This window comes from Ixodes scapularis, unplaced genomic scaffold (assembly GCF_016920785.2).
Source record: "Ixodes scapularis isolate PalLabHiFi unplaced genomic scaffold, ASM1692078v2 PGA_scaffold3__209_contigs__length_174095766, whole genome shotgun sequence".
Classification (NCBI taxonomy): Eukaryota; Metazoa; Arthropoda; class Arachnida; order Ixodida; family Ixodidae; genus Ixodes; species Ixodes scapularis.
The window spans coordinates 19,350,927-19,374,489 of NW_024609868.1; the positions used below are offsets into that span (position 1 = coordinate 19,350,927).

Below are 23,563 nucleotides of genomic sequence, written 5' to 3' on the forward strand. Positions count from 1 at the left end.
TACGAGTAGAAAAAAAAAAGGCAAATGATGATTTACAAGTTCGCACTCAGCTATAAAAACGTCTACAGTTTGATGGCGCAAAGCAACGCGGCAAAAAGTTAGCCCCGACAACTCCCATCATCATTCACGTCTCCCATGGTCAAGATTTCACGCCCGAGTATAATATAGGTTTATGGCCCGTTATTTCAGTTATGCAAGGGCGTGTGAAACATTATACTGTCCGCCAGAGTTTGCAGACGTTTCGTAACGCGTCTTACGCCCCGGATTTCTTTCTTTTTTTTTTTTTTTTTTAGTTTGCGTAACGATATTGCGGATCAAAAGGAGCAGACCTTGTTCTTGGAGTGCTGCGTCTGAGGAATGAAGGAGGTGATTCAGTAACCCCTTGAACACAATATCGCAATAAGAAATTATAAATATTGTTTTGTTTATGTGCAGCTGCGAGCGAAGGAAGAGTGGCAATAAAATGATGACTTGCAAATAAAGATGAATAATTTATCATTCCGAGAACTATCGCAAAACAAAACGGGAAAGAAAGCCAAAGACGGAAGGTACCTCTTTAACTTCACAAAACCTCTTGTTAAAAACTAAAAAAATAAATAAATAAAGAACAGGCAAATGTACTGCGACCGTAGGTAAAAAAAAAAGAAAAAAAGAGAAAAACTAGACAGCCTCGATTCGACAATAAAGAGCACGTTGGATGGTGAACACATTTCCCCTTTTGAGCGCTTCCCAAGCCGAATCCAAAGTCGAATCCAAAGCCTCTTATACTACCCCCCCCCCTCCCCCCCTCTTTTTTTTATTTTCTTCTTCTTCTCGATATATAAATACTAGCCCGCGCAATCGCATTGTTGTTGCCTTTGAAACTTCTTCCTCCTGCGTCTCTCCTTTCTTTTTCGAGTGCGTATACAGAACTACGCTAGAAGAAAGCTTTAAAGCCAGCAAAGCCGCCGCCCCCCCAGTATTTTTTCTATCTATTTCTACCACTTGTTTCGTTGAGGCTTGTGACCGAGCGTGTTCTCGGGAGACTCTTTGACGTCGGGCTTAACTTCCATTATTGATTTCGACGCCAAGGCGGCAGGCAGCGGCAGCAGCGGTGGCGAATTCGAGACACGACAGCGAGGTGCGCTCGTTTGGATTGAGGGAAAGCCCAACTCCACGAAGCGAGACTCCGTGTTCCGCATTCGAACGAAGCCGGCGGCGTGCCGCCGCGCAGAGTCGCGCGGGCTGCCCTGCCCGCGGCAGCACCGACCATACTCCGTTCAGTCCCAAGCTGGCAGTGCGGTGCTGGGTAAGCCCTCACCGGGCCAATCAGCTGCCTCCTTTCCATCACCTGACCCAGCTCTCTGCGCGTGGGCATGGACGGGAGCGTAATCACGTGGTGAAAGGCAGCCTTGGGGTGACCGGAGCATAGGCCGCAACAACCGGGTGTTCGTCCGGAAAGTATACATAGTGTTGGAGGACTACTCCTTTTGTCAACTGCCCAACGAGGGGTCAAAAACTCGAGCGTCCGTCGTCCAGTTGGGCCGCATGTTCGAGTGGAGGAAGTCGGGTCTAAGTGCCACCGCGACTTGACACGTGAGACGTGGCTGAAAAGAGTAAGACGAGCGCCGGGCTGACAAGCACGCCACCCTCTTTAAACAGGCGGGACTTAACTGTATTATTTCGTTATTTTTTAGCTAGTCGACGTGGTGCTGAGAGTCTGCTAGTAGCCTTAATAAAAATATAAAGGAATTCAGTTCTGTGTAAATTTAGAGTCGTGTCTTCGGCTCTGACATGTCAATGTCCGTCAGGATAGAGCCGTCACTGTTGATTTTTTTTTTCGCCTTGCCGAGATGTCGAGCCACCAAAACAAGCTCTAAAAAGATGAAGAAAAAAAAAGTGGATTGGAGAGGACACTGTAGCGCCTTCAAAGGTAATCCCTTGTTCTGTTACCACGTTGATGAAGTGAATATGGAATAAGAGGAAATAAGAAATGACGCTTGGGTAGGGCAATGACTGGTTATGAATTCAGGGGAAACTGTTCCCACCCCTTCCCACTTTAGCAGAGAAAACGCTGAAGATGAGGCGACTTGCTTCCAGCGTTCGCTCTCCTAAAATGAAATTGCCCCTATACTTTTAACATGGTACTAACCACAGCGTCTTCTTTACAGGACAGCGCGTGCAAATGAAACGCGAAGTCGAGCTACACGCTGACACTGGCACCAGCACTTAACGACAGCGCTGTACAGGGAAAAGTGGGGCTTCAGTAACGTACCCCCATGAACACTATGAATTGCAACAGCCGATTCTACCTTTTTACTGCCCTTGTGGTCTCAACAAGCTGAGTAATCTCTGTATATTTCAAAAGAACTTAAGTTATGTGGCCCAAATGTTGTGTGGTCCAGCCGCCCTAGTTTAAACCCAAGCTTCATCGGGTCCATATCACATGAGCGAATGACATTTTAGCGAACAGCGACATTTGAGCGAATGGTCGTTTTAGCGAATAACGGGGGCGCGCGTTAACCCATCCGCCGCGCTGCGCTTTACGCCGCTTCGCGGCGACAGTCTGCGGCGGCTCATTACAAAAATGTGAACCCATTTGGCCCACCCGAAAACGCCGCTTCGCGGCGTCCGACTATTCGCTAAAGTGTCATTCGGTGAAACGTGGGTATTCGCTAAAACGTCATTCGATCAAGTGAGTGCCTCCCCAACACGGTATAGTGTATCCGCTAACATATTTACTTGAAGGATGAACTTCTTGCGGCAATGAGCCGAAGGTTGTGTAGTTTACTTGATAGACGGGAAGCCGAATTTTCGTCTCATTCGACTACACGAACACGGCAAGCGCAAAGCAGTTTCTCGTAGTCTAAGAATATCGTGACCTCTCGAGCAGGTATACTGGGATATCCTCACGGTGTAAAACCATGTAAATAAATCTGGGGTCCCGATTGGCCTGTTTGAGCGTCCCGCTATTTTTACAGCAGCAGGCGACCGTGACCATCTTTTAACAGCCCAGGAATAAACCCTGCGTCACGAGGTGTAGTAAAATGCGCGAAAGTGGCGTTGACGCGATCACACGACGACAACCCACGATGGCGGCGTCACGATAGCTGGCGACATTGGCGATAAACCACAAAGTTGAGTCTTTGTGCTTGTCCTCGTTTCTTTGTCTCTGTCTCGGGTTTTAGTATGCCAATAAACAACATCTTTTTTTTTTGTGTGGCAAAAACAATGTTGCGTGCGCACTAAAAGCGTTCGACCGTTCCAGTAACCGCGCGTAGAAGCACGCGCGAAGATGGCCGGTTCCGATGGGGCCGTAAGAAAATCTTCGAGGCGGTATCCCTGGAGGCGTGAAACAGTGGTGGCTGTTTAACCACTCTCTCCCTCTTTCTCTTTCTCGTGAGAAGCTGAGGGAGAGGAGGAGACGAAAGGGGAAGTCAGAACGCCGAGCTCTGATTGGAAGAATTAGTGGGTAGACCTAAAGCTATAGCTGCGTTTGTCTCCCCTGCACCCGAAGAACGCGTTCGAATGCGAGAGCCACAACGTGTTTGTGACGTGCTTGAAGGAAGGCCAATCAGGGATTCGCCCCATGGTTTGACTCCGCGACAAAATCTTTATAGGATTCGCGGTGCGCAAACAGGGAAATTCGTAGTTGGAGGTCGGGTCAGGCCAGAGCCTTTTATACTGGGAGAGTTCGGCGGTTCTTTGATCCAGCCGCCAGTCTGGCAGCACTGATCAAACAGTCTGGCAACTGTGCGCATCCGCCATGATGTGCCTTGCCGTCTAGCTTGATTGCACCTTTGCATTTAATTGCATTATAATTATAACCTTAAATTGCAAGCTTCACCCTTGTTTGGTGTAAGGCTGATGGCGGCTGATAAAACCCGTTTGCCCTACTGACTCGAGCCGGCAGTCGGCTCGCTAGAGTCCATGGAGCGAGAGACGACGATGAAAATGATCGTTGTGCGCTGCGCTCTACCAGACGTTAGATGAAAAAGAAATGGGGGGCTGCAGTGCCGTTGGGTGCTCGAACAACGCGAAAAAGGGGTTCAGGATGTACCGGCTCCCGCAAGGAAAAGAAAACCGCGCAAGGCGCAAGGTCTGGGAAACCAAGAAGGGCTGACTGGAAGCCGAGTTCTCGATTGTGCGAGGTAAGTTTAGGATTAACGTATGATTAACGTAGCAAAATGCTTGATTTTTCGACTTTCTCCTTACGCCAACAAAAGCGCAAACGGCAAAACCTACACGCGTATACATCGCATGTCAATCGGGACCTACTCGCCGGGAGGCACATCATGGCGGAAGCGGCGCCCGCTGAGTCCGCTAGACCTAGCGGGCCGTAAGCCGCTCCCACCCGCCGAACTCTCCCAGTATAAAAGGCTCTGGGTCAGGCAGCAGAGAGCACAAGCCACATTATGCTTGCGCCGTGAGTGCGACCAAAGCGCTCCCCGTGGCCGCAGGCTCCCGCCTGTACATCCGTTAAAAATTGCGCCGGATAAATCCCTTTTCTTTGCCCTTCCAATTTCGAGCTCCGCAACAGTGGTGTCCACCTACTTTTCGTTGTATAGAGCACGTCACCACCATAGTGGGTCTGCTTCACTGGGCGTAAATGCTAGAAAAAGCGTCAGCTATGTTCTTAGCAAACCGCTACTGGTTTCGGACACTGAAAAAAAAAAAAAAAAGAAACATCTGATACGGATATTTATATCAGAAGCTTTAGGACGTAATAGCATTGAGAAACATCCATTATCAACTGCAAACTCTGTAAAAAAGAAAATAAATAAAATAAGATACATCCAGGTGCTTTAGTTTTGAAGCTCGCATACGGAAGAGCGCTCTCCTGAGGCATCAACTGCCTCCGTTTCATCAGCTGAAGTCCCTATTGGGACGCGGGGACAGGTGGAAGCCTGATCACGCGGCGAAAAATCGACGTGTGGCTGATCCAGCCAGCGGCTCCGATCGCCCTGTCAGCTTACGGATATGACCGATTTGGTAGCGCACAACTGTGCTTAGGGTTGCCACCCTTTGTAATACCACTCGCCGCCAAACCAGCAGTCATTTTGGTTTTCGGCGATAATCCGTGGGGCTTATAGCCCTCCCGGAAACAAGCACCTTATCTCACAAGTTCGGAGCAGCGCTGAGGAACCCACGGAGGGAGGATTAGCATTTTCCCCCTCGGATAGGAGGACCTATGGACACAAAGGCCACTTTCCGGCGCATGGGGAAACAATTAGAGGAACAAAATGGCGGTGGAAGAGGGTCTGGGAAAGGAAAACGGGCAGTTGGCATCACTCTATGTGAAGTGCACATGAAGGCACCCTATTTAGGATATGTCAAGAAGCCTTCATGTGCGCTTTGCTAGGGTGATGCCACCCTTTGTAACACCCCTCGCCGACAAACCAGCAGCCATTTTGTTTCTCGGCGATAATCCGTGGGGCTTGTAACCCTCCCGGAAACAAGCACCTTATCTCACAAGTTCGGAGCAGCGTTGTGGAACCCACGGAGGGAGGATTAGCATTTCCCCCCTCGGATGGGAGGACCGATGGACACAAAGGCCACTTTCCGGCGCACGGGGAAACAATGACAGGAACAAAATGGCGGTGGAAGAGGGTTTGGGAAAGGGAAACAGGCAGTTGGCATCACTCTATGCGAAGCGCACATGAAGGCACCGTAGTATATGTGTTCCTCGCCCATTAGGGCGGGAAGGTTTGTTGTCGTACATCATCTAGAAAAGAAAAAAAATCGGCAGGTAACACCGTGAAAAACACATGTCTCATGTCAGGGATTTCGATGTCACGCCTTGCGCAGCTTACGTCCAGCTTACGAGCAAATCCGGTAGGCCAATTTCTTTTTAAATTTAATCCTCGACAGTGGCTTCAAAACATGCCCGAAGAGTTAGCCCGCTGTCGGTGCCCAGCATAGGCTACTATCTCTTCTGTCGATATTTTGGACGCGTGTGAGGTGTCCGTCACTTCCCGGGCTCTTGATCAGGTCTCAAATATATGACATTGATGGGGCTTATCGACCCCAAGCCTTAAATCCCGTACCTATAGAATAGCCGGTGCTTTGTTTTATTTTATGAAGAACTAGGATGCATTCATTTCCTAGGCTCAAAAACACTAATACTAAAAAAATAAATACAGCTTTTAAACCAAAACAAGTTATTACGACCACGAAGAAAAAGTACGCTTCTGATACCTTGTATAGACATTTCCAGAGCTTATACACTTTAAAAAACGTCTGTCCATCTACTTTCCCCGCACAATGCTCGGGGGAACCAATCAGCGCAACTTACGGAGGCAGCTCAGCGAAGGACGATGCTGAACATCTGTTTAGACCAAAAAAACGCAGACTGAGTTGTGACATTAAGCAATGCAAGCGTGACGTTTTGCATTGCTTAATGTCACAACTCAGACTGCGTTTTTTGGTCTAAACATATGTTTCTGCATCGTCATTCGCTGAGCTGCCTCCGTAAGTGGCGCTGATTGGCTCTCCGAGTGTTGTGCTCGAAAGTAGACGCACAGACTTTTTTTAGAGTGTAGTTATAACCCAGGCGAAAAATGCTAAATCACGGCAGGCTGGGGACACTATGCGGAATTCCAGGTTGAAATATTTTATTATTTTTTTCGTTTCGCACACCAGATACGGAACCCATGTGACTAAAAACGACAGGAAACAGAACACGTCTATAGGGAGTATTCACTGGCGACCATAGCTGTGTTCGCGGCTGCTAAGCGCGTGCTGACGGCGGTGGTGCCGTCCTATGGTTCCCTCTTGTGACGTCATTACCTTACGAACGGCGGATTCGATGGTGTTTGTACCGAGCACGGTGGAAGATTGAAATTATCGCACTCCCTGAGCAACACTGCCAACAGCGTCAAAACTGAAGCCCTTACATTCCTCTTATTTCCGCCGATGAGAAATCCTTTGCTGATGTCATAGTCAGCATTCGGCCAATCGTGGCTGGCGGACCACTGCGAGGCTTTGGATCGCTCACTAACACCTCTTACTACTCCGCAGCCAATAAGATTACAGTATGAGCCGTTGATATGAACGAATAACTCATCACGAAGCAAGAAGTGTGAGATTAATAAGACACGCCTTGGGCGTTTCTTAAATTGTCGGTGACTGGAGCACACTGAATACTTCTGGTTTACGTACAGTAAAGCTTTGCTTAGAGGCACCTTCGTATATAGAAATAAATTTGTTTCTTTGCTGTTTTATTTAACAGCCGCGGCGAAGTGCCATTAAGGAAATGAGCATTGAAACTGGTAAATTATCATGACCAGCTTCACGCCATTTCACTCCTGTTAACTTGTTCGGCTACAGAATTCAGCAACATAGGGGACGAGATAAAGGAGACGTTACTACACAATTATACGAAGAAAGAGAGAGAGAGAAGGAACATAAAAAAAATCAATTTATTACAAATGAAGAATGTCAGCAAACACAGTTGCCGGAAGGATTAAAACATTTATGTCAAATTGCTAGGGAATTGTGTTGCGTACATGAAACGTTCTAACATTCCAGGCGTTTAGCAACACTCTATTTTCCAGACGCCAGACGCCTGCGTTCACGGCGCTCTTGATGATATACGTAGTTTGACGCGTATCATGCGTACACTCGATAGTTGTTCCTAAAAGGAAGCGATACTATACACCGCTAATCGGGCTGATAAACCTGGCGATCTTCCAGAGCCTTTTATACTCTCGAGGACCCTTTTCTCAGGGCGCACAGGTGGTCGAGCTCCTCCTCGCCTACCCCTCTTGTCACATGACCCCCTTGTTAACAAATCAGCGTCGAGCACCTTACTCCACCTCTCCCATCCGTCAACCAATCAATGTCGAACCTCGCGGCCACGCTTTTATCTGGGCTTCACAAAATGCCGAACACCTGGCTAAGGACATTTCACGTTGAAAGTAGCGGTGTTGTGTTAGCACAAACTGCATATGTCGCGTGGTCTGTGAGTAGAAAAATGCGGCATTTCTTGGTGCCGCCGTGTTAGGAAACAAAGATAGCGGTTTTCGGCTCTCATTCACGCGAAACGACCCCCCAAAACTTCATTCAGTCAGCGCCTTCTTACACCTCGAAGCGTGTATCGCTTTAACCTAACAAAAAAACACACACAAAAAAGAAGAAACCAAATCGGCGGCTCTTTTGCCGACACCGCACACAGATAACCTAATCGTCAAAGAAGGCGCTAGGAAGAATAACAGAAGCGAACTGGCTCTGCAATGCAGAACGTGCTTATCAGTCTATGACCCGAGGAGAGGCCTAAAAATACAAAACAAACAAGGAGAAAAAAAATACACGGTCCTTTTTCTCCTCGATGGAGACAGCGCGTCAACAAGTTCCGGTGTGGCGTGTAAGGGGCCATTTCCGAAACCGCTGCGGAGGAAATCGGTGAAATACGTCACGTCGGCTGCATCCGGGAGGCCGAGATTAGGGCACTGATTTCCATTTTAAATTTGATAATAAATGAAGCCCGCAAATTTCCCTCATTATGCGCGTAACTTTCTTGTCCAAATTAGCCGCGGCCGCTAGTCTAACACAAACCAAGAGCAATGAAATACGCTGTCTCAAAATGAGCTAGGAAACGGGCTGCAACTGCATGTGGTAACCAATGCATTTTAATCTCTTGTTACTAACCCCATAAAAAAAAAAAGAAAAAAAGACAACGAGTACCTTACTTCGAAGCGATAAGCGGCGAGAACGGTCTCCTCTCTTCCGTCATTGTGTTATCGAAGCTTATCATTTTATAGTGGAACATACTAATTCATAATAATAACAATAGGGTGAGGGCTTCGTTTGTGACAAACGACATGCATAACTAAGTCATTTCCGCACCATGCTTAAAGCCTTAAACAAACGAACTACACTTTGGTGTTTAGTCTCCGGTACATAAATCGCAAATATGTCATTAACAAAACAACATTTGCGATCTCCGCGCGGAAATCATCTCTGATAAATTCAATTATTTTAATATAAAAAAAAATAAAGCTAAATTTTTTTTTAAAATGGTGACGCCACTTTTTGCTTCCTCTTATGAACAGGTATTCCCTGGATGACACTGCAGAAATAAGTCTTACATCTGTCGAAAACCCGCCGTAATAACGATGATGTCACGGATCCTACATACAGCGATGCTTCTCTTTTTTTAGGAGCGAAACTTTGTAGCATTTCATAACCTCCTCCTTTTCTCAGCACGAGATATCAATCAATATACTATTTTCCTTACCAGAACCACTTGCCTCTACGGGAAATGACGACAGCTGCGGTCCCGGCAGCGTAAATTCAACAACGTCAGCAAATCTGGGAGACGGATAAGGGCTATCGAGTGAATCACTGAGGGTATTTCCTCGTTTACCAAGTCTCGCCCTCCCCTCTTTCCCCCTGTAAGCCAAGCAGTGAAACGTTAATAAGAACGCAATAATGAAAGTGCCAATCTTTTTTTTTTTTTTTTTCGTTTTGTTATGCTAGTTAGAACGTTGGCGCGAAGCAAGTGACATGTTTGAACTGTCAATCGCCACTTTCCCGGTGAAGAGCTGTCGCGAACTTCACTGCTCCGTCGCTTCCGCCCTAAAAGTGATGCTGAAACGGAGACCCTTCTAGTTTTAAGAAAGAATATAAAGTGCCCTCTAACCCGCTTCACATCGCCGCGGTCGCGTGCGTGTCTGTGTGCACGCGGGTGGGCGGACGGAAGGTTCGGTCGACGAAGTTTATCGACGCGCGTTGACGAGCTGTTTATCGACAAGCGGCGGGGGGTCCTTCAGCCCGGAGTCGATAAGGCGTCCACGGTAGCCGGGAGAACGCCGTCAGAGTCGCGGACGTGTGTGTTCGTGTTTTGCGGTGGGGCCCCTGCTGCATCTTTCATGAGGACCGAGAACGGACAGCGGGTGTGGCAAGGGTGGACGGACAATGAAGATCGCCGCTCTCATCGACTCTGATTCCCGACGTCCGGTCTTGGGCCGGGGTCTGTTGACCACCGGTCCGCGAAAACCGCTTGGGTCGGGTTTTCACTACTCGTGAAAAGCGTCTCTGAAACCCATGGTTCCAGTTGAGCGAATAACCGCGACAATTGACCACGAACTTCCTCGAGTATATTATACAGCTTCGGACGATAAGCTGAAACCGTCGATATGGGCTCTTGTTACGTCTACGGTCTCCACAAGCTCTGTCATCTCTAAAAGCTGACGCGAAGAGTTCGCAGGATGGGAATTTTAGACATAAGCTTTCGCGTCTAACGCATGTGCAAACCAAAACATCCATAAAAGAAATCTGACATGTAAGTAAAAGCATGAAGGGCTGTTTCAGCTCATATTGTCCTCGATGTACCGGTACGGGCTGCATACACACGAAGGTATTGGCGAGGAGATCCGAATATACACTCTACTAAACCTGGATCGTCCACTTTCCCGCAAAGCACTTTTGAGAGCCATTCGCTGTAATCTACGGAGTGAGCTCGGCCAATGACGGTGCTGGAAATATGTTTAAACATAAAGTGTCAGTCAGCGCTGTCACAGCGAACATATGGCCTTTCACCAATCATTTATGTTGTCGTTGTTTCCCCATTAGTCTAGTTCTCAACTTAACCACTAGGGGAACAGCGGTTCAATCGCTTCCCCAATGTGTTGTCGGTAATTGCCGGTGTTTGTCGCTGAAGGGAGAGGTCATCCCTTGTGATTTCCGTGTGTTCAGCGCGTGATCTACATAGGATCGCGTCGTCGGCGTCGGCGACAAACCTTCCAAGAAAAAAAAAATGATTGAAGGCAGGAAAAGGAAGTTCTGCTCACTCTTCACACGCTGCGCGAAGTTGTGGCTGTCGAAGGAAGAAACGGATGCATTTTACACCTGACACATTTACGTCTCGATAAAGTAACGCAGGCTGATCTGAGTTCAACAGTTTAAAGGGGAAGTTCGTAACGTTCTGCGAGGAGCCGGACTTGTTTTTACTATGGTTTTTGAGGCGAATGCAGCCATAGTTCTTATGTTCGCGGATAGATGTAAATACAAACAAAAGACCCTTTTAAGTAACTATCGTCAGCGCTACGCACCCGATCATAAGCAAGGTCAACACTAATCACCATATACATACCATTATGTACCACTACCCTCCTAAGCAAGGTAAACACTAGTTACCATATAAATATCATTATATACCATTACCATCCTAAGTAAGGTAAACACTCATTACCATAGAGCTTTGTACGTGCGTGCTGAAGCCCCCTATACGATTACGATACGCCTCTTACTATCTGCTCGCAGACAATGACAAAGAACGACGAGCCAGCCAGATAGTACTGCGGCACCTATGCACGTCTTCGACATTGATTTTTGCGCACGCAGTTACGGGAAATCGAGCTAAGAAAAATATCAGTGACGGGCTCGGAGATTTTCATGCGCGTAGCTTCGACCCTTCTCCGTTGACGCACGCAATAACCCGGGTTCGGAAGTTCGATCCTGCGATCAAAGGCCACGAGAGCGACAGCGCGCGCCGACACCATCCGACGCGCCAGGCACAACAAAATCAATCGCATCACGGGCCCACCAGAAGGATAGAATAAGCAGCGGCAGCGGGGAGACGACGACCAAGAATAGAAACCGGCCACTTTCGTTTCTCTACCGCCCCCCCCCCCCCCCCCCCACTCCCCCCTTATATATATATATTTTTGTTTTAGTTGTTGGCAAAGCAGAACCGACGTGGGAAAATCCAATCGCTCCGCACAGAACAACGATTCGTTGTGACACCGCCGCTTTTTGCCGCCCCGCCAATGACAACAAGGCAACAGCAGTAGCGGCACCACCACTGCCGCCGCCGCCCAACGAGTTCAATAACGACGACGAGAACGACCAAAGAAAGGCGATAAGATGGGAGAGCAATACGTCTCTGCTCACCGGCGTGAGGGGGCAACGTCCCTTCTTTCCTAATGTTCGCCCCTTTCAAAGGCAGTCAACTAACAGCGGTGTTCCCTACGGGACAGCATTCGAGAAAAGGAAGGAAGAGGAAGGAGGAGGAGGGCACGGTTTTCTTGCAAGAAACCCCGTGTCCAAACTCCCACACCGGAAATGGTTTGTTGCCCCGAGTTTTCACGAAGAACGGCGCGTTTCTGCGACCGGAAACGAACCGCGCGGAGATGGCGAAGCATAGCCTGCTATGGGCAAAGGCTCCACTTTGTCTACCGGGCGCGGGAGCCTTGGCTTGCCCCTGCCTTAAAAAAGCTAACCTCCCCTCATCTCCCCCCGCCTCATCTTTCAGAGCGCCGTGTTTTCTCTCCCCGGGGACGTTAACTACACCGACGTGGTCATAGTGCTCGTTCCAGCTGGACGCCAACACACCTTCCGGCACCCTGGTGGGAGCCATCTGTAACTCTGGTCCCAGAAGATGCGGGGGCTCTCGCTCGGCTTATCGGGCCCGACGTTTCATTTCCGGGTGTTTCCTGTACGGCAGCCGGGGGGGACGTTCGAGCAGAGCCGAGAACGAAACGTCAGTCGCACTATTTGTGAACAAGGCCCTTGCGTCTGCTTTCCCGCATAACACATATACAGCCAGTCATTGCATTGCACATAAATAACATGGCAAATAACCAGATCAAGAACACGATTCTCCATACAAATGCAATCTTCACAGATGGTATCTTCGAGCGAAGACGTTATCTCTGTCCTGTTAACCGCTGGAATCATGTAGCCGATCGCGGTGATTGGCAAGCCGCATGCCTCGCGGAAAAGCGAACCCTCAGGTTTTCTTCATAAACAATGCGGCTATTACTCGAGCAAATGCGGTATATATGCATGTGGACATTTGTTTCCAGAGATCTTTAAGATCCGCGCAGATACAGTCCTGCACACTTGAGAACGGATCATGATACCGATGGCCTTTCTGATTCGTTGAACTGATGAAAGGAAGACCAATGATTATGGAGTACACTGTCGCGGCTCTTACTTGAAAGCGACAATCTCAAATTGCGTCAGGCTTTGAACGTTGGCTTGAGTTCTGCCCATTTCTCCACTCCGATTTGATCCAATCCTCTATAAGCGTCCTTCTCCGCCGTAGCCATTACCCGAGGACGCCGAATAATAGAGAGTTTTATGGTGAATTCAGCTCGCAGATCTCGAGCGCTCCAAAAGCGCTCCATTTGGAGCGCGCATATTCCGCTCGCAGATCTGGCTCGAGTTGGTCATCTTCCGCTCGTTGATATCTGGCAGCGCCCGCTCCACGGAGCGCCCCAAACCCCGCCGAACTTGCTCTGCGGGACTTCACAGATCTCTCCGGAAGTTGACAGAGCGGCTCACGTGATTTCCGCCTAAATCGGCAGTGCGCATGCGCGGCGAGGTTGGAGAGGTCGGCGGGCCGGTAGGGCCGTGGAGTTGGATCTGTGCGGTTGCGTCGGTTGTTTACGCGGGATTGTGACGGCTTGAACGCTTCTACTTCGCGTAGATCAGGGATACAAAGCCGGGACTGTGGAGCGTTCTAAATCGTAAGCACTGACATCTGTGATCGTGAGAGGAAGAACGACAGAAAACCCGGAGGAAGACGCAAGGTTAGGCCTGTCCATTCTGCAGCCAATGATTGTTTACCTTTTTACACTGCATTCCGCCGGCGTTTTCCCGTGAAATAAAACAAGAAGTGATTTGGCAACGACCGCGCAAGGTATGGTTTGTTACCTCTGTGTTTATTAAAGGCGTACACAAAATCTGAATTCCACCGCTGGCAATCGCTATCCGTGCCCCGCCGCTTCAAGGCGGCCGAAAGGTATGTGACGGTGCCGAACGCGGACGTATTCGTGATTTGTGGCATGGGCGCCGTGGTACGTATAATTTCTCCCGGCCTGCGTCGCGTGTTATTTCTGCAGCTAAGCAGAGACAGCGTCACTGGTAGTCGGAAAGATCAGTCGGCTGAGGCGTTGGTGAGCTTGTCAAGTTCGAGCAGCGGCCATTTTGGACGGCGGAGGGGGAAGCGGTGGGGAGGGGTGTGGGGGAGGTCGCTCCAAAAATGCAAGTTTATCTTCCCCTCGTCGATTCGGAGCGGGTCCCACGGAGCGAAATTTTGCCTCCCTCGCGGATTTTGGAAAGCGCTCCGGATCTACGAGTGGAATTCACCATTAGTAGATCGTTCCGATGACTCCGACAAAGACACCCGATACTACGCCGTAGCCTTTGCTTGTGCATCATATCGTTATCGGGTATGGTTATTGGCAGTATCGGAGGTATCGGAACGATCTACTAAAACTCTCTATTACCTTGACCGGCCAGCATGAACAAAATTTTAGACAAAAAAAGTTAGACTTTCTATTGCGCGTATTTATGGGCTCAGAAGAAACTCCCGCAACCATTTCTCTAGAAACACAAGCTGCTACAACTATCACATGTATATCTAGACACCGGTCACAATAAGATATAGTAAAACGAAAGAGGGTTTGACCGTCAAATAAAGGTGATGGGCGGTTTATTCTTCTAGTTGTTTACCCACTGTGCGGTTTTGAAGCTGCTTTACTTGCCGGAATGTCGTCTATAAAGAATTTATGAACCTAAATATAGAGAGAGATACCTAGAGAGAGAGAGAGAGAGAGACGAGAGCTCTGATTGGAAGGATTAAAGGCCAGCTGCCTTTGTCTCTCAAGTCACTGTCTCCCTCCAATCAGCGACAACGGGCGCAGTCCCCTCTTCACGCAGAGACAAAGATAGCTAGGTTCGGCACTAGAAATGAATAAATTGTCTAAAAAGACCACACAGGAGACCGCCCACTAAAAGAAACAAAGTAATTAAAGAATTATATATATATGTTTTTCGTAATGTTAAGCCTAATGGCAGCCGCAGAGGTTGTCACGAGAAATAGGAACGAAAGAGAACAAGCATGAATCGCTCTGAATGACTCGTCACGCTTTGCCCACTTTTTTTCACGACGCCAAACCACACAAGTACGGACGCGGATACAAACGACGCCGTAAACATGTTATTGGGAAGAATTAAATGGTGGCAGGGCCTGACGTAGCGATGATGTCACATGGCCATCGGTCGTTTAGACTGGCATTACCCATGACGCCATCGGAAGCGAGTCCCTCGGTTTCTCCTAAATGACAAAGCGAGGGGAAACACGTAATAACGGTCAGTCGCAGCAATCTCGCTCTGACGCGCCCGCATGTATAATCACCGTGGCTACGTGCGACATATGCGATCAGTGTGCGACAATGCAGCCTGTCTATATTATTCGCCTCTTTTTTTGTTTGTGGGAAGCGTCATCATTGGGGAGGTATTCACTCTTTAAAGGGATACTACAACGAAATTTTGGCGCTCATTTTTTGGTCTATAGTTGTTCAAAAGAGCAGTATTACATGGAACATACCAATGTCTTGTTAAAAAAGTCTCGAAAAGGAATTTTAAAACGAATTAAATGATTAGCAAAGAGTATCTGGTGGATGTCGCTAACGCCTCGTTTGTATTGCTCGTCTAGAAACCTTGACAGCTAGTGACGGAGGTTGTCTCGTCTCCGGCCACGACGAGAGAAGGGGGAAGGAGGAACTCCCCTCTTCCCGAGAATCCCTTTTGTGTGTCGCAGAAGTCGCTATTGTCCCCCTACAAGATTATAGAAGATTAACCCGTCACTCAAAATTCGTACAAAAACAGCCGCTTCGGTGGCTGGAACGACTAGGCCATCCTCTCGACGTCAGCCTCGCCGTAGCTTTGCTCGTCTTGAGACGACCTACGTCACGATTGCGTTGGATGTCACGTGCTCTAAGCTGGGCCTTCTCCGAGCGCTTGCCAGAGTGGGCCGTTTATAACGAAAAATACAGCCACCAGGATCAAAATACAAACGTGCGATTGTCATTTACGGATATTGTGGATCATATTCAACCTATTTTTGAACACGACGAGAATATTTCAAATTTCGTTGAAGTATCCCTTTAATAGTCAGAAGATTACCAAATCATTATTTTGCTACAAAATCACGTATATTTCAAGTAAAAAAAAAAAGACGTTTACAACTCTCTGTAACGCCGAATTAGAGCGCAGCTCTTGAGGAGGAGGAGGGGAGGGTATGCCCCTCCTGCTCCCCTCCCATTTAGCGGGGAATTTTCGCTACATTTCCCGCTAAATTCAGCGGAAAAAATTCCCCGCTAAAATTAGCTGGGAATTGTCGCCAGTCGGTTCTGAAGTCCTCAGATCTTAACTAAAGCCTTACATATAAAGTATTTGGTCTTCGTTTCTTAGCAAATGAAATTAATAAGAGTAGTTAGGTGGCGAAAACTACCACCCAGTTTGAAAGGTACGGCCGGACTATTACGTCCACACAGTCACCTCCGCTATTCCAGTCAACGTTGATTTCATTCGCACATCCTTTCTAATCGAATGATAGTGCGTCGTTTCCGAAACTTCTTTTCGCTCGCTTACAAGTGACGGGGGTAATTTTTCCATGTCCGCGCGTTATATCCCATCCAACCACTCGCAAAATCAATCAACGAAACAAGCGCTACTTTTTGTTTTGTCTCATTAATTTTAATCTAGTACAAACTGTCCCTGGCAGCACCGATATCGAAAGAAACATATCGAGCCAGGTGCAAGCGCGAACAAAAAGCCTTTAGAAAACGAGGGGGGAAGAAACGCGGTTTGTAAGCGCGCGGAGGTTCCATCAAAAACGCGTCTCCGGCGAGGAGAACGTAAACGAACGGCCGCGGAGTTTCATTTTTAACGGATCCCCAAGATTTATCGGCTCGCAAATTGTATATGGATCCCGTCCGAAAAAAGAAAAATGCGGATGCTAGGTCAGTGAAAGAAAAGAAAGATTCCGGTTCAGTTACGATGCAATATTGGGAACTGTCAGCGGTACACGTCGCAATATTGCAATATGTTTTCTTTCTTTTTTTCTTCCTTTTTTCTGCGGCGACATTCAGGATTACATATTAAAACTCTAAGATAAAGAACGATGAAAACCAGATTAATAACCAAACAAGCGACGATAATAAGAGAAAAAAACAAAAACAAAAACGAGATCACATTGTACAAAGGCAAACGTGTGGACTAGCGAGGATCTATAGATTCTATACGAAAAAGGAGGGTATATCCACAACCACAGCATCACCGAAGACGACTGGCCCAGTGCCATCAACTCGGTAGACACTCTGTGCACGGTCGTGAGTTTGAGATGGTGACGCGTTCTATGACGAGAACATCGGGACGAAACTGCCTCGTTACAAACTATTATGTACCTTCGACTGGACGCGATTCGTCCTCAAAATAAAAATATAGCCTTCCTTAAAAAAAAAAAGAGCTAATTGTTTTTGTTTTGTTTTTAAGTAATCTATTCTGCTAATAAAAGAAAGAGAATATCTGCCCTTGCTTTCCTCGCTTTTTATTGACTCTTTTCTTTGACACATTGTGCAACAGATTTCACAATGACTCTAAGTAGAGCGTGACTGTCCAAAGATACAAATATATAAAAAAAACGAGAGCTTTTATTTTTAAGTTTTAGCACAAGGTATTTTCCCCGAGAGTGCGGAACCGAAGAGGACAACATTATAATCACCGACAACCTAAGAAACGCAGGGGGTGGCGCGATATCTTGTCATCGCTCCGAAGCCAATGAGAGTGTGGCCGATAAGAACGTCGAGGAACGCATCACGAGACAAGGAGCGTGAATACATCAGCCGAAGTCACGCCCTGCCTTTCTCAAGCTGAAAGTGAGTATGCGGTCAGAAACTGGGGGAGAGGAGGGGAAGGGAGAGCGGGCCCCCGGGGGGGGGGGGGGGGGAGTCAAAACACCGAGCTCCGGTTGGATTCATGATTAGCGGGTAGACGCGAGGCTCCCTTTGTCTCCACTGCACTTGCTGAACGCGTTTAATTCATTCATTCATTTATTGATACTTTCAGCCCTTCACAGGGCTATTACAGGGGGCCTTCCCGCGTTTGGACGCGGAACACCTCCGGCGTTCGAACGGTGCATTGGAGACGAAAGCAGCTATAGCTTTACCTTCATCCATTAATCATTCCAGTCAGAGCTCGGTGTTGTGACGCAAAGAACAACAGGGACAGAAGAAGGCGCGCACCACGGACGCTTTCCTATTTTTTATTGTGTGTGTCTGTGTGTGTGTATTTCGTCCGCTTAGCTTTATAATGATTTAGCATACCAACTGACTCAGTTTTCAACGCTACCATATACATAGACATTAAATCATCGCTCCAAATTCGCTTTCAATATAAGAACTGGGTATAGAACGCATGCGCAGGAACCCGCGTTGTTTCCCCTAAGGAGCAAAGCGTATACGTATGCGCGTGCTCCGTTGAACGCCGCCACGTTCTCGTGACGTCATAAACATGAGTTGATGCCTAGACGCTTGGGGCCTCAACCCCTGGGCGCCGCCGTCTTGCTTCTAGTGCAAGGAACTTTAAAGAGGAACCTCCTTGTGCCGGTGTGTGTAGATCTTCTGATAGTCAGTGGATGGATTAATGGACGTTAACGGCTGTGAACATTATAACGGGCGGTAGCTTGCGCCACCTACCTTAAAAACTAAAATAAGCTGCCCGCGGTTGCCAGTCTGATGCCTGAAAAGCATACGCCGCCGAGCCTGAAATAAACCAATTTCCGTTCACGGTGGCCAGACAAGCTTTCGAAGCGCGGTTGCATGCAAACGCCTGCTTTGGCGCAGCCTTATAATAATTCACGCGCTCTTCTCCTATCGCTTGTCACACGTTGCAGCTTAGTAACGAAATTCATAGGCCCATGATGACATCCTCCGTCCCGTCTTTAGTGTGCTTGTTTGCGAGTTGCGTTCTGCCGTCATCTTTCGCTCATCTATTATGCATCCGTGGGGACACCTGCCCGCTTTTCTCGCCGCGCTGTTGAACAGTCACACCGAAGGGGCGTCGTCTCAAAACGCGACGCTGCTACGGGGTTGACGCCCTCGTTTCGTAGCGGGTGTCTGAATTTAGCGATTCTTTGTTTCTTCGTGTAACCTCAAGTTAGAAACTCCACGCATCCCACGCAGACTTGGGGATGCATTAATGTGTTCGCGTCTGCCTAGCAGCCTTTGGTTGTCAGCACTCTCGGCTTTGGCTGTTGATAAATTGAAGACAAAAGGGACAGACTGGCTCCCGGCTTCTAATGCACGGGTGTTTTTACTTATTTACACTTTTACACTCTAAGATGGATCCTACCCGTCTACGGAGCGAATGATGTGCACGAGCTGTGGAAATCAAGTGCCATATATGCTATACATTTGTTGTCCCTTTTTAACTGCACTGTACACTAACTCACGTTCACAAACAAACCGAAGCGCCCCTAGCGGTACGCCAGCGGCGCCGCGCATGCGCGATGGGGTGTGGCGTGTGGGCAAAAAGCAAGCCTTCCCAGATCAACATACCACTGGAATTTGATGTCGGCGTCCGTGTGAGACCCCGTACTCTTTTTCGCGTTGGAATTGCTGATAATATGTCTTCCTGGCAATGTCTTACTACTTCAGGGGCCTGAGCGCCGGAAAACTTCACGTAAATAATGTGACGTAGGTCGATTCATTCCGCGTGAACGCCGCGAAATGGACGCTAAAGCCTGATTTACATGATGAGGTTCTGCTCGCTATTTGCAGTCGCGGCATCACTGGGGTTGCAAAAAAGTGGAGGGTAGGTGCGGTGCTTGACGTCGATACTGAAAATCGCAACCAGAAATGGACCAAGTGCATAACAAGTCAATGATGCATAACAAATGCATAACAAGTCAGTGATGGTCGCTGGTAACAATGCCATACATCTCCTTGAATCTAGCGTTTACACCGAGCTTACTTACCTCAAAAAACCTTTGAACCTAAACATTTTTTGAGGCCTGCACTCACTTCTTATAGAAACTACCGGGTGAACGATTGGTCTACCAGCCGCTGTCGCTTGAACGAGCAGACGGCCGTTTGAATCCGAAGACGCACCAAACGTGGTCCGCGGGTGGTGCGTACAGCTTGACGGTTTTTACGCGTTCATGTTGGAACAAAACAAGGAAACCTAAAGACCACAACTATCCGTGAATTCAACCCAAAGTGTTTCTTGCACAAGCAATCGCGGTGCGACAGTGTCTGGTTCTTCCTTTTCACGGCACCTAGCCACGTTCTCAGAAAACATACGAAAACTGATTTTCACACCTTTCCGGCTCTTTTGGTATATATACCTCTGTCGCGACGTTTTGACAAAAAGGCACATTTTAGTCAGGTTTCTTCTAAAAACAACGCAGAAATGCTTATTCCGCTTTGCGACTTCCGCCCACACCCTCAGGCCGGTAGTATATATATATATATATATATATATATATATATATATATATATATATATATATATATATATATATATATATATATATATATGTGTGTGTGTGTGTGTGTGTGTGTTTATGTGTGTGATGGTTTAGGGTGTGGCTGACGTTAGGTTCCCGTTGCTGAATCTTTTTAACAACCCGTCAAGAAAAGCAAGGTGATTAATGGTATCACCGCTATTTTTCTGCTTTTTTCACTCGTACCAGAACCCCATATTACCGCTGTCGGGCGTGCTTCATAATCACGATCCAGCTAAAAAATAAGAAAATAAATCCGTCCGGCAACTAAGAGCCGTACAGAGTGTCGGCGCCACCACTCAGGAAGGGAACCGTTATCCTCTCTTCTTCACGGCGAAAGTGCACACCACCTAATTAAAATAAGGCGGCAATTAAACGTATGCCCCCGGCTCCAAGCGCCGTCGAGGCAAACGCGGAAACACCGACAAAAAATACGACGAACGGAGGAGCCAGTAAGCGGTGGATCCATGGTTCGGCGCAGCCATACTTTCTCGTCTGCGACTGTTCCTTTCGTTTTCATAAAACCATTTTTTTTTTCTTTGTGCAAAAAACGGCACCACGAAACACAGGCTTCCGCGCGCATTCTGAGTTGTCAGAAGAAAGATGTTTGGTGAGCGTGAATTGTTCGTTCGTTGCCTCGCCGAAATTAAACTGGAAGGTCACTAATAAAACACAGACACAGGAAGGGAGGAGGGCCTGGAACAAGACAATTTTCTCTAGAGTTGGTCTAAGGTCACTATGGCTTTGGTACTTTTTTCTTTCCCCTTGGATCCTGTTATGTGTAGAGGAAACAAGTTCAAAACACAACAACACTGCCTTGTAATTCCTTATCTTTGGTTCGACTCTCTGACCGATAAGAATGTTAGGGCCTACATACAAAAAAAAAAAAAAGTCTGTACTCCCAGGAGGAAGAGAATCGGGTTCTTCCACCCGCAAACAGTTTCCCAATTGTGTGCGTTCCTTTACAAAGGGGAGAAAAAAAAGTGATCATAAAGCTGACAGGTTTTAAGCAAACGAAACAAATAAGAAAAGTGTGGCGACGGGGTAAATACCGACGCTTCTTGCAGCGAAGTCCTCTTCTTGAATATATCGCTGCATACAAGTCAAGGGGAGTAAAGTGTTTCCGGGATAAAGGGGACTGACCTGTGTCTTTCGACGACAAAGCGAGTTCTCGGAGAGCACTCCCGTTTTTTTCCCCACTTTTGTTTATTGCTTAGACGTGAAACGAAAAAAAAAAAAAAAAAAAAATGTGTGTCCAAGCAAGCTTGACTTCTGAGTCATTTTTTAGAAGACTCGTCCTTGTGTGAACCGAGAACTTTGTTCCCTAGCACCTTTTGCGTACGCTGAATGTTAGAAAAAAAAAAAGAAGATATCCGGTTGTTGTTTGAACAAAAAATTATTGTGTCAACTTACTCGTTTAGATGGGATTCACATACGGGGCCGTCTTTTGTCGGAATAAATCGAATTATTGCCACCAACAAGCGCAAGTATGGCCGTTTGCATTAAATAAAATAAAAAATAGTGACATTATTTTATGAGAGTGAAGCAAAGTGAGTAAAGATGTCCATCATCAACGCACGTGCTCCATACAATGCACCGGATACCGGACTGAAAGTAGTCGGGAGTGACTACTACGTGCCCCCGAATTGTATCTCAAATGCGGCCAGTTCAAAGGCTTTTACAGAAATTCGCCGTCGGACTCGTAAACTGATTCACTCATTCAATAAAAGCCTTCGCTCCGAAAGCATATGACAGGAATGTAGAGCCATTATAATTCTTTTTTTTTTTAACGAATAATGCAAAAAGAAAGGTTGTAAAAGTATTTCATGCAGTATACACCGAGAAGACGCGTAAACCGGCAGACATACATTTGTAGTCCCAAGTCGAGACTGAAAACTATTCGGCACGTATTTTTCTTGCACAATACAGACAACAATATTAAAATGAAACATTTAATAATATTCTTTCTTTTTTTTTTTATGAAACTGGACATTGCCGCGTTGCTTATAGAAAAAACAGTTAGGGCGCAGGCGAGCTGGTGTAAGTTTACCATTTTTTAGACCACCTGAGACTGGGTTTATAGACACAGTGCTACGTGAGGTCAAAAAAAGCACCGGGCTTACCTGACTTGCAGGGATCGAGGTCAAGATCGTCGGAAACCCTGCTGGGAAATTTGGTCCTCTGCAGTTCGTCGGCCGTAAAATGTTTCGCGTGCGCGCGGCTGTCGGCGACAAAGCATCCGATCACGAACACCACCAGCAACAGCGCGGCGCTGCCACCACCGCCGACCCGTCGTCGACGATCCAAGAAGTCGCCGTTCGACGCGGAACCACGCACACCGACGACGTCCTTCCGCATCTGATCGTCACCGCCACCGCACAACAGACGATGACCCGCGCACCACCGATCGGTGTCTTCGATTGCCGGGCTACTACCACCTCCGCTCTTATCTCCCATGACTGCGGGCTTTTGCTGCCCGATCTCACGCCTCCTCTCCCCAGAAAAAAAAGTTCCGAAGGAGAAATCTGGCCGGCGGAGTACCCGAAACAATCAATTAAAAATAAAATAAAAAATAGGAAAAAGTTATCTACGGAAGGTGATTAACGAAGCTGGAAACACGCGAAGGAAACGTCTTGCGTACCGTCCCATCCGTACTCTGAGCCGCGTGGACCGTCCTCTTCACATCGGGACGGTACGACAGAGCAGACGACAGACAGCTTAAAATGCTGTACACCTTGTCAGGCCTCCGAATAAGATGATGGCTTGGTCTTGATTCTTGCTTTTTTTTTTTTTTTTTTTTCTTTTTACTTTATGTTTTTTTCCCCAAGTCCCAAACACAGGCACCGCGCAGGCTCTTCTTTTTTTCTAATCTCGTAGCTGTCGTCGAACTCTCTGTGATTTTTGTGCCTCTTGCTTTGTTGTTCCTTTTGTTTTGTTTTGCTTTCTTGGGGGTCGCCACGCGCGCACACACACATCCACAACACAAGCACGCGCCGTCGTCGCCACACGCGCACCCGACGCAACACGCGCACGCAACCGAACTGCCGCTGATGCCGCCGGTGCACGGCGCTTTCGTTGAGCCCAGCAAGGGCCGATACCGAAAGAACACGCGGGAAGGGAAAGGGGAGCGACGGTGGGAACCCGTCACGGCGCATGCGCTGCCTCTCTTCCCACATCCTCCTCCTCCTCTTCTCTCGCCCTTTCCATCTTATCGAGCACTTTCTCTCCTCCTCTTTCTACTACCTCCCTCTGTCGGGGGGCTGTGGGTGGGCGGACAACACAGTC

At 47.7% G+C, this 23,563-nt stretch overlaps 1 protein-coding gene across 1 annotated transcript in view; it reads right to left on the reverse strand.

Moving 5' to 3' along the window:
* Window positions 1–23,324, reverse strand: part of LOC8026736 (tolloid-like protein 1) — a 238,705-nt gene extending 215,381 nt beyond the window's left edge. The window contains exon 1 of the mRNA XM_042292323.1: window positions 22,402–23,324. Within this exon, the coding sequence (XP_042148257.1) occupies window positions 22,402–22,735 (334 nt within the window). The 5' untranslated portion in view covers window positions 22,736–23,324. The remainder of the gene's footprint in view (window positions 1–22,401) is intronic.
* Window positions 23,325–23,563: the final 239 nt, after the last annotated feature.